Source organism: Sabethes cyaneus, chromosome 3 (assembly GCF_943734655.1).
Source record: "Sabethes cyaneus chromosome 3, idSabCyanKW18_F2, whole genome shotgun sequence".
NCBI classification, from domain to species: domain Eukaryota; kingdom Metazoa; phylum Arthropoda; class Insecta; order Diptera; family Culicidae; genus Sabethes; species Sabethes cyaneus.
Window position 1 is genome coordinate 249,950,160 of NC_071355.1, and position 12,044 is coordinate 249,962,203.

Below are 12,044 nucleotides of genomic sequence, written 5' to 3' on the forward strand. Positions count from 1 at the left end.
CAATTTCGAAACTGCTTGAGCTCGCCCTGTTTGAAGCAGTATTTGCATTTTTCAAACAGTACATCTCTGTTAACCAACATGGATTTGTGCCCAAGCGCTCCACGACTACCAATCTTTTGACTCTTACATCCTACGTGATAAATAGTTTCGATGCTCGGTCGCAAACAGATGTCATTTACACTGATCTTTGATCAGTGTAATTGAATCACCAAATCACTATTTCTAAACTGGATAAGCTTGGCATAGGTGGTCCGTTGCTGCGTTGGTTCCGTTCATACCCAGGTAACCAATAAGCATTAAAATAAGCAGTAAATCAGTCGTTTATTAGCATCCCTGGCGTTTTATACTGCAGGTTGTTGTTTATCAGCTTTTTGACAGCATAACTGTTGTAAATTGGTATCCACAATTCTATTTAAATTCTTCTTGTTGGTAACTAGCTGCAAATAAGCATTGTCAGCACTATAAGAGGGCTAGCAGTAAAGTAGCCGCATATTTTGCCAAAATAGCATTTAAGTAGCATTTAAGGCAACTTAAATGCTTATTGGCTTGCTTTTAAATTGCATTGGAAATGCTTATTGGTTACCTGGGTACTTATCCGACCGCCACTTAAAGGTGAACATTGCGGGCAGTCTTTCTGGATCGTTCACTGCTCATTCTGGAATACCACAAGGCAACCATCTTGGTCCTTTAATATTCCTTATCTACTTCAATGACGTCAACTACCTGCCCAATGGTCCGCGACTCTTGTTTGCTGTCGACCTCAAGTTATACTCAAAAGTCGAAAATCTATCCGACGCCGCTGTCCTTCAGGAGGAACTATCGACCTCTGCTAAATGGTGTGCCGTTTAGTCAATCAGTCAATCAAACATGCCACGACTGGCTTTGTTAGACCAGTGTCATACCCGAGGCCAACTGAGAGATTGGGGAGGGCACTTGTTCAAAATTTATGGATTTCGAAATGCTTTTATCCATTATTTGCTTTTTCAAAAATACCAAAGCTTAGTTTAGTTGGATTTTTTTCTTCAAACTTACTTCTATACTTTTCTTTTTTGTAGAAATGCATATTTGCAGAAAACTATGAACTCTAGGAAGAATTATATTTTATTGCCATTCTATTTGCAAAACTGAAGTGATTTAGTATATTTATAAAAAAAAAATTCCTCAACATAAGAATAACTTATGCGTCTCGTACCCTCGCTTTAAGATTGGAAATTGTCATGGTCATGAGCGGTCTGCTTCTTTCATTTATATTTTTTAGTTATATATTTTCCTTTGTTCATTGCTGACAATATCCAACCACAATGAGCACTGTTTTGGACTGCACAAATGATCAGCACATGTGAAAGAGTAGTGGCTCAGAATGACGTTAACCCCACGTAAACGACCGGCATCGGCTGCTTCCACTAGCTACGAACGGAGAAGACGACGTAATCAACGGATTGAACGTGTCCCGGATCGATATGATGCTAACCACAACCCCCAGGTACTTGCATGTCGCGCAGCTAGATTTGACGAGGAAAAACGATATCAGATTGGGGCGTTTATCTATAGTGCTACAAACACAACCGACACTGAAGCTGAACTGTCCCTGCACGTGTTTGATAATCATCCGGTCCAGGTGTAAGTACTCGAAATTAACGGTTCTTCCTTCGTTGAGAATCTACATTCGTGTTTTTTATCCATTAACAGTCGCAAGGCGGAAAACGAGAGTCAGGCTGTTAGCCGAGTTGCTAGCCAGTTTGCAGCTGAGACTTTTGGTAAAAATACTTTTATCAGTAGCCTTTACATGATGCAGAAACACGTGCCGGTACAATACTCCAGTTGCAGCTTGAGTGAACAAACGCATCGGGTCAATCTTAATTTAAAACGAAAGTTCGTTCCTATGTTAGAACATGAATATGATCCGCACGAGAAAAAGCATAACTCTCAATCAAAGAAATTTCGTTCTGATGTTACCTTGAATATTTTGTGAATGTTTATTTTATATTATTTTGAACTAATTATAATTGTATGTGTGTAATAAAATGTAGTTTATTTCATCAGAAGCCACATTTGATTGAGACGTCCATATTTTCAATAGGATATAAATAATTCTTAGCATAAAACCACACTAACAAAGAAAAATCAAGAGTCAAACAGTTTTTAGCCGCGATGTTCAAGAAAGACCTTGAAGTAGTTCTGTTCGTCCTCGGGAACGATGTTTTTGGCAATGGCATTCTTTAGAGCGTAGCGACACCCTTGAACATTGTAGCTGGGCTTAAATTTGCTGTCTTCGCACTTCAGCAGTCCGAGTTGAATGAGCAAGAAGTTACGCAGGCTTTTCAATCGATTATTGTTCCGTGCATAATCGTATGCATCGGTAAGAAGAGCTTCGGAAACTTCCAGCGCTTCGCTGCTCTTTTCGGAAATCTCTGACAGCTTGAGAATAGTGAATGCCAAATGTATCAAATAGTCCTCGGATGGAATGGATGAAAGATACTGCCGAAAAGCTTCCACCTTGTTGGGTTCCTGTAACGCGTGGAACATGGTCTCGGAAGGGAAATTCGTACGACAGTAGTGTTCCACTGTGTTGGGAATTGACTGATCCAAATCAATCGTGCTCGTGTTATTCTGTTTCTGGCACAGCAAGTCTTTGATTTCTGGTTCAAACGAGGCATCTTGACTGGAGTATGACTCGTCCGCTTCTGCTTGGTCAGATTCACCAGCCTCGTTCTCTTCACCTTCCGTTTCTTCTTCCTCTACCACATCCTCCTCCTCCTCCTCTACCGTATCATCATCGTCGTCGTCGTCATTCTCTTCCTCTTCTCCATCAGAATCGTCGTCAACCAGCTGCCCAAGAGCGTCCAAGCGTCCATACTCGTCAAGATTTTCCTTCAGCTGCTCCCGACACTCGTGGCCGAATTGATTACCGTCCAAGATGAGTGACTTCAGGTTATCCTTGTTATACGTAGCATTCACCAGTGAATAACCGCCTTCTGGGCCAATTTCATTGAACCCAAAATTTAGCACTTCTATGTCGGTGTGCAGCTCTTGAACGGCTTCGGCGAGCAGCATTGCTCCTTTCGTTTTGAGCAAACAATCGCCAAAGTTTAGTTCCTTTAAGCACTGCAAATCGGAAATCGCTTCGGCCAGGGCAGCGGCACCTTTCGGACAAACCGTGTTATCGTTGAGGTTCAACACTTTGAGATTTGCGTTTTTCATAAACGCTTCCGATAGTGCCGTTATCCCCGGAGGGTAAATACCGTTTTGTGGCATCTCAACATGTTCCAACGATTGGAGTGTCCCGAATACCTTTGCCAGTGCTTTGGCACCATCATTTTCCAACCGATTGCGACCAGCAATGAACAGCTTCAAAGCTAGTGGTTTTCCTTTCTTTAAACTGGCCGCGTGGCATGCAAGTAAAGCTTCGGCCAGCATCCTTCCACCAGCGATTCCCAAGCCACAGTTATTCAGTTTCAGCTCCTAACATGATATTTAATAGACCATTAATTTTTAAATTAAATAAAAACCAAGATATTCCCGCTCACCTGCAGCGTGAAGCACGTAGAACTTTGCAGTAAATCGACCAGACCGGTCATTCCGTTCGGCCCAAGAGCATTATCCGAACAGTCCAGCACGGTTAACTGTGCCCCAGCTACGTTCATGCCCCGTCCGAGTGCCTTCAGGGCTATCGGAATTTCCGTTTTCATCCGACCGGTAAACAAATCCTTCCACAGCGCTTCCTTCAGTTCGGGATGCTTCTCTAAAGCTTTCGCTATCCCATTAGCCGCACCCACACCGAGCGTATTGCCCTCCAGGTTCAAAAATTGCAGGTTGGCACATGCTTCAATGGCATCAATCAATTCTTTTGCTATAGGGAAAGGAAAATCAAAAAATTATCGTTACACTAGTTTTCCGCCTAAACAAATGGTGAGCAGGTGTTAGATTACTTACCGCCAGCTTCAGTCTCCCATTTCAGCGCTTTGCCCAAAAAACTAACACCGGTTTTAGTAGGAGCTGCCTCTAAAGCTTTCGTAATAGAATTGAGATCAAAATTCGACATTATCTGCTAGATATGCGATTAATTAACAAGAAATAAGATATCGATGTCCGAATTTCACCGACAGCCGCTTAACATAAATTAATTTTCATAGGTTATGTTTTCTGTTGTTTTCTTTCTTCAGTTCACTGTGAGTGGATCATAACGAAAGTTTAACGAAAAAGATCTCACACTTTCGTTCTATCCAAGGGGTGCGTTTTTTGAACAAACAGAAACTGAGCAACTGTGACGTCATTTTGTCGTAATGGCACCACAGAGTAGTTTGTTTTGAGTTTGTTTCATATTTATTTCCAGCGGTTTCGATTTGAGTTGTCGTGAAAGATGTCTGCGTCGATCGCTTCATGTAAAGCACATTTTTAATAAAAACTAAGCTATTGAACCATTATCTGCCGGGTGAGAACAAAACGAACTCCCACTCGATTTGTTTACAGGTACCTACACTCAACCCTCGCGTATATGAAAAACACCTCGTTTAGACTTGACGAATTAATTTTTAATCTGAATAATTGGTAACTCTATTCATTTTCACCAGAGGTTGGAAAACTCGCAAAATGAATAGATACGCCGAGCATCGGCAAACGGTTTTTATCATGATAAAACAGCTACGCGAGTGGTTCAATTCGCCTATAACAATGAGCAACATACACTCACGCTTTGTAGCATCGCTGAATATACGAATATCGTGAGCAACGCAAAAGTGCGATTTACCGTCTTCTGCTGCGTGTAAAGCCACTAACACTACTTTAAACTCCTCCCTTTTCGTGGTAATATTATTTTGAATACTTTCCGGCGGCCTCCGGCATTCTATCTCCGATAAATCGAACACACTCAATGTTCAATATTCAATTTTTGAACGAATTCTGACATTCACATTGAGGTTCTGTTCGTGATAAAATTCAAAGCTGATGCGTGCATTATCGGCGAGGCAGGCGAATAGTGTATGTTCATGAGGGATGTTCACCGATTCAAATGATCACTTTTTCGCGAATTCTCTAACCACTGATTTTCACATATACGCACAAGGCGCGCATCTTATGAACTTGTTTTGTTTTGACGAAAACAAACGATTTTAAAATATTTTAAATGTGCGCGTATTCTGAACGTCCGGATCGTCGAAGAATAACAAAATGGCTCGACAATTTCAACTAAAATGATCTATTTTGGGTGCTGGAGAGAGGTAAGTTGCGTATGACCTACATTGTCAAAGCTGCTGAGCAAGAGAAAACGTTCTAATTCTTACGTTAGCACGACTACGTAATTGAAGTTAATTGAAGAGAAAACGTATTAAGTTCTTTTTCGCTATATTTCAACTTAACCGTCAATAGAGGTTTTCCGTCAAAAATTTTTTTTTCACTAAATGTTCGGTTTTGACTCTTAGAAATGATACCCATATAAAACTTTCTTTATTAAAGCCTCTAACTACTGTAAAAATGAAAAACTAAAATACGTATATTTCAACCGGTCACTTCTCGGATGTCTTACATGCCTTTTTGTACCAGTGTCCTCTATTTTCACCACTTCGAAACCATTTGTGCCACTCTTTACTCTTGTGGCAAGCAACAAACGAAATGAAAAAGAAGGTAATCATTAGCTTTTCATTCGTTTTATCCTTTTCACTCTACCGCTGATACACATATGTCATAAACTGTTATGCAATGCTGCCAGAAAATCTGAAAATTTTGATAAACAGTGCAGCCGAAACGAATTTTTTAAAACTCAACATTCGTGATTTGGTGAAAAGAAACTCAACATTCTTGCAATTTGCATTGTTTAAAAAATCGTAGTAAATTCTAGAGTCAACGAAAAAAATATATTTTTGCACCATTGTCACTCGTATTGGGAGTACTTTTGAGAAAAAATAAGAAAAGGAGGGGTATGATCTGACGGAAAACCTCTATTGTGTATGACACTTGATCAGTTTTTAAGGAGACTACATTCATATCACCCGGGCACAGATTAAAAATGTTCAGAATAAAGGTCATTCCAGCGGGGGTATATTGTACTGGCATCATAAATGTGCATTGTCCACATGAAGGTAGTCCCGACGACGAGAAGGAGGCAACGTACGACAGCTGCTTGCGTGAAACGTGTCAATGACATCAATAGCGATTGCGCGGATGAGTTGACGGATGCGCGTACGAAGTGGACTTTTAATCCACCAGCTGCCCCCCACATGGGTGGAGTTTGGGAGCGGTTGGTCAGATCGGTTAAGGAGGCGATGAACACATATTCTGAACGTCCGGATCGTAGAAGAAGTGATTGGCTCGACAATTTCAACTAAGATGGTCTATTTTGGGTGCTGGAGAGAGGTAAGTTGCGCATGGGCTACATTGTCAAAGCTGCTGAGCAAGAGGAAACGTATTAAGTTTTTTTTCGCTTTATTTCACCTTAACCGTCAATTGTGTATGACGCTTGATCAGTTTTTAATTTGAATACATTCATATCACCGGAATACAGATTAAAGATGTCCAGAATAAAGGTAATTCCAGCGGGGGTACATTGTACTGGCATCATAAATGTGCATTGTCCACATGAAGGTAGTCCCGACGACGAGAAGGAGGCAATGTACGACAGCTGATCGCCCAGTAAACCATTTGGTTTGTATATCTCGATTGCAACTGAGATATACGAAATCATATCAGAACGAAAAAGTTATATTTCACGCCATATAAGAACATATATGTACCAAAGTGGAGGCGATATACGTGCGAAAGCTTTGACAATTATTTATAATTCTATTTTGCGTAGTTTTTATAACACGCAACTAAATACTGCTGAATATATGATTAAGATATAATCAAATATTGCAATCGTCTATACTGCTTTATAATTCACAGTCATGAATTGTATATGAAGGCACGCACGACTGCAAAACAACTTATTGTTCACTTCGATTCGACATACTCTAATCATTATGCAATTCCAATGTGAAATTGACATGAAAACTATTTAATGTGAACTTTCTATTACGATTTTGTGTTATCTGGGCGGCAGAACTCTGCAAGACTGGCCAAGAACCGCTAGCAACGGCACTTCACTGTATGATTCCGTTTGGAAGGAGGAGAAACTACCAGAAAGCTGGAAGGAAGGTGTAGTTTGTCCCATCATGTCCCGTGCTACTACGGATCAAATTTTTTTTAACTCTCCGGCAAAACCTCCAGGAATTTCGGGAGTACAAAGTGTTCATACATCATATTTCCGTGGATTTCAGGGCAACATACGATACAGTTGAACGCGAACAGCTATGACAGATAATGCACGAGCACGATTTTCCGGACAAACTGACGCGGCTTCAAGCAGCCCGGAGCGAATGAAGTGCTACGTGCATGTTTCGGGGGCACTCTCGAGTTCATTCGAATCGCACAGAGGGTTGCGGCAAGGGGATGGACTGTCCTGTATGTTATTCATTATCGCTATTGAAGGTGTGATCCCGTGAGCTGGCATCGAAACGAGAGGAACGATCTTCAGCAAGAGTAGCCAACTTCTAGCCTTCGCAGACTACCTTGTCATCATTACTAGAAACCTTTACTAGACGGCGGAGACAATCTGCGCCAGATTAAAGACGGAGGCTAAGTGGGAGGATTGAGTCACAGATAAATGGGTCGAAAATCAAATATATGGTATATGCTGGGAAGAGGCTCCAGAGAAAGCTACGATTCCATCCCAAGGACAGTGACTATTGATGATAATGAACTGGAAATGGGTTGACGCTTGGGTTGACGAGTTCATATATTTGGGATCTCTGGTCACCACCGACAATAATACGAGTTAGGAGATTCAACGACGTAAATCCAAGCTTTCCTTGCGAAAAACGCTACAATCAAGGAGCATACGCCACCGCATAAATCTGACGATGTACAAATCGCTAATCAGACCGGTAGTTCTCTGCGGACTTGAAACAGTAATTTTGGTTTACGGAAGACATACGTGCACTTGCCGTATTTGAATGATAGGTATTGCGGACTATTTTTGTAGGAATACAAACGAAAAACGGAGAGTGGCGAAGGCGTATGAATCACGAGCTACAGGCACTGCTTGGAGAGATTGCCAACGTACACCTGACGAAAGTCGGAAGACTACGGTGGGCCGGCCACGTCGCAAGGGTGTCGTACGACTGTACAGTGAAATCCGTTCTCTTCAAGAACCCCGCCGGCATCAGGAATAGAGGGGCCTAATGTGCTAGATGACTCGACCAGATTAAAGCCGACTTGCGTGTGTAGAGAGGCGCAATGAATTGGCGACGAGTATAGCCCAGTGCCCCGAGGACCGAGTGCAATGGAGTGGAATGCTTCTTGATACGGCAAGAGCCACCCCAACTCTCGGCTGGTAAACCTGACCTGCAGTGTCTTTTGTGCAAGATAATTCACCTTGACTATTTACAATGGGTGCACCAGTCCCACTAGCCACTAGCAGGGTTATTCGCGAAAATAAGGTGCTGCCCCCTGGATACGTTTAGTACCGTGGACCCCCGTTCGTTTGACCGCTTTTAATCTGAACACTTTTTAATTTGCACCCCGTTGGTTTGCACAACGTGCAAATTAAAAATGGCGCAAATGTCATTCTCAACATGACATCATTTGCTTATGCAGACAATGCGCATAAACGCGATTTGTTTGTCCTAATCTAGCGTGTTTAATCTGTTTCACATTGCGTTTCCCCAACGATTATGATAGAAATCCGATCGGAGAATGAAATATTCGCTGCTTCCAACTTCCAATTGAATCAAACCACCAAAACAATAACAAAGAGTAGGGCGACCAGATCACACAAGTTCCAGCATATGTAGAGTTGCCAGTTGTTCAAATTAAAAACTAACCCCGTTAGTTTGCATGAGGAATCGTTCAAACGAACGGGGGTCCACTGTATATGCGTGAAGTAAGGATAGGAATTTGTTTAAGAGTGCAAGAAACAGAGAGATTTTGAACCATTCTTCACGCACACTCACATATGACCACTTCCATGAGGGCAGGGCTATCATTCGCTCACACTATGCGCCCAATGTTCCAATATTATGCCTTGTCGCACAGAGCGATTCGGCAACACACCTCTTCAGGTAATATGCACACAGCGTATGAGTGAAACCGGAGTGGGAGCGAACGACAGCACTCGGTAAAAATCGCCCAGTGAGTGATCATCCAAACAGCACTTGGTGCTGCCGTTTGCCACTCCGTGCGGAATTAACACAAAAAAATTGTTTAGTATTTACAAATTTTCTGCCCTTTAAAAAGAGAAAATACACGCTGCACTGAACAACTAATATAGTCTATGTTAAGTTAGTACGGATCAGGCGACGCAACAGTAAAAATGTTTTTTCCATTCACATCACTTCAACTAACCCAGCGCAGGGTGTACAACCCATCCGCATGGCGAGTGTTGTGTTGTTTAAGAATGTGTGTCTTTTGGTCTGCGCTGCGGTTTATGCCATCTCTGCATGAGGGTAAAAGAGATCGCGTAGTTTCGTAGTCGCGAATGTACTCTGTTCATTTAAATATCTTACGCACACTCACACTCTGCGTATGTATAAATACATGTACGCGATTTGCTCATTTGGTAAATCGTTTCGCGATGCCAACAAACCAATCCTCTTGCGACGAAAGTCATCTTTAGATGAAATTGACATCAAAAACTTCAAAATTTAACAAAAAAGTCTGCTATTTTGGGTCAGCCGATTTGAATTTCACATTTTCGATGCCATTTTTGAAATCAGCAGCCCGAAAAACATGAAATATCAACGTCTTGATAGGTCTTGTCGAAAAATTTTAAGTTTCCTATACAGCAAAGATTCGCTAATTGGTGGTTCGTTAATTGGGCGGTTCGTTAATTGGGCGTTCGCTAGTTGGGCGGAAATGTCAAAATTCACTGTCAAAATGAATCATTTGAGGGGTCTAGAAATGCGATTCAAAATTATATTTATTGTTGCTCATGGGATAATCCACTGGATTCAACGTCACGGATTACGTCTAACTTTTTAGCTAGAGGTAATGTGCTATATTTGCGTTTTGTCGCTGTGATTCCTGGCGATATAGCCATTATCTGCTTAAAAACAAACTAGTCATATCAACAGTCGATTATTAAGCATCATACTTGAATGCTAAGACAGCAGACCGAAATGTTGACTTACTCCAATTTTAAACTAGACCAGATTTGCAATATGTATTCCGAGTCACGAAAGTTTTTAAAATCAGAAACAAAAATAATTTGCGTACCCCTCAGGAAACTGTCAGTCCGCCCAATTAACGAACACGACTCGATAGTCGTGGCCCAATTAACGAATTCTGGCTGTATAGACAGCGTGCAGAAAGGCGGGGCGATAGCCTGCATGACCACCAGCGTTACCAGTGGTGGATTTTGAAAGCTTTTGTGGAACTCTAATTCCGACATGTACGCGCTGATGCTTAATGTTATAGTTCTACCCGGTTGATTTAATGATGTTTTATAGTGGTAATTACCAGAAAAATATTATTTTTCCATACCTAAATCATACATTTATGCTTTCGAACAAAATTAGAAACTAAGTTTCTTGCAAAGACTGTGCTGGCTACAAACCCAGTTTCAAAAACAAGCACACCAACAAATGTAATTTAGTTTGCTTCCCAACAAATCTATTTTTACTCAGTTTAACGGTTTCAGAAAAGAATGGAAAGCTGTTTCCATCGTTAACTCTCTAACAGGCACTCAATCCAGATTAAGCTAATATTTTCATGTAAAAAGTGGTACGCGACGTTGAAATAGCAAAAAAATTTAACCCTAAATCTTTTGGAACAAAACAATTTGATTTTATTTGATTTTAGTGGACAAGAATTTTGTGTTTATATGAACCAAATCACAAGATAATTCACCTCTAAACTATAAATATGCTTCGTAATTGACACTTTACTGCTGATTTTTTTTATGAAACTCAGCTGTTAGCAGTTAGCAAATTTTCATATTCAGCGCATCAAGTACCGATCGAAAACACATCCAATTTTTCGACTTTTAAATAAATACAAATGGTTATACTATTATCCTCTTAGCAGGACTAATGTGTGACTTTGGATATTAAACATATTTTATTTCATAATAATATTTCAGACAGAATGATTCCATGTTAATTTCAGTTTGCAGTGCAAGTGCAAGATAAAATTCTAAATCGATGGTCAATCCATGTATTTTGCGTTAATCACGTTTAGTTTACTACATGCATATTTTCATAGATTTGAATAACTCCACAAAAGGACAGACAGCAGTTTCTAAAAACGATCAGTGCTCACTACTAGACAAACTGTACATGTCCTTGTTCGTATAAATCTAGGTCATTCAAAACACCCGACTTACGCACCACAGGCATTGTTTGGAGAAAAATAAGCCCTACTCTACTGCAACTTGTTCGTATAACTGGTATGATTGTCGGTTTAATTAGTGTTCTTTCATCTCAAATGGGCCTTAGGTAACGAAAGGTTAGGTTCAGATAACTAATAAAAAAAAAATTGCTCCAAAAAGTTGTTGTTTAGAGAGCGCGTATGAAACTCTAAAACTGGTAAGTAGTACGGAGCTCTCAAAATTCTTACTAAAAGTACAGGAATTTATACACTTTTCCATAAAAGAATAGAATTTAACAAAAGTCTAACCGTTTTTATTGCGTGTTTATTGAATTCAAAATCATTATCTTGTTAAAATGTATGTGGAGCTGTGCAATAGATGCAGTCGCAATGATTGACGTTTGACGGATAATGTAACTTATATTATTATATTATAACCGTTTAGATCTAGATTTTGCTATGGATTGATATGGTCAGTCTTGATATTTCTTTTCCGTTTCAACCATCGATTTTCAAAAAGTCAGTTCCTTGACGGTAGCCGAATAGCGCAAGCGTATTTCCATTCTGATAAAAGCACAAAATACAGGATATTTTTTACTTTACTTGCTTATGAAATAATAATAAATAATCCCGCATGCTCGAAATTAACCATCAATGCGCTAATACGATTAATTTAGTCATTTTTCTTGCTCTATTTACCATGCGCG

At 40.4% G+C, this 12,044-nt stretch overlaps 1 protein-coding gene across 1 annotated transcript; it reads right to left on the reverse strand.

Moving 5' to 3' along the window:
• Positions 1–2,025: 2,025 nt before the first annotated feature.
• Positions 2,026–4,078, reverse strand: LOC128742874 (ran GTPase-activating protein). Its single transcript, XM_053839364.1, has 3 exons — positions 3,934–4,078; positions 3,528–3,850; positions 2,026–3,462 (listed from the first exon to the last, which is right to left on the reverse strand). The coding sequence occupies exons 1-3, from the start codon at positions 4,040–4,042 to the stop codon at positions 2,143–2,145; spliced, it is 1,752 nt and encodes a 583-aa protein (XP_053695339.1). The 5' UTR covers positions 4,043–4,078; the 3' UTR covers positions 2,026–2,142.
• Between the last annotated feature and the right edge of the window lie 7,966 nt (positions 4,079–12,044).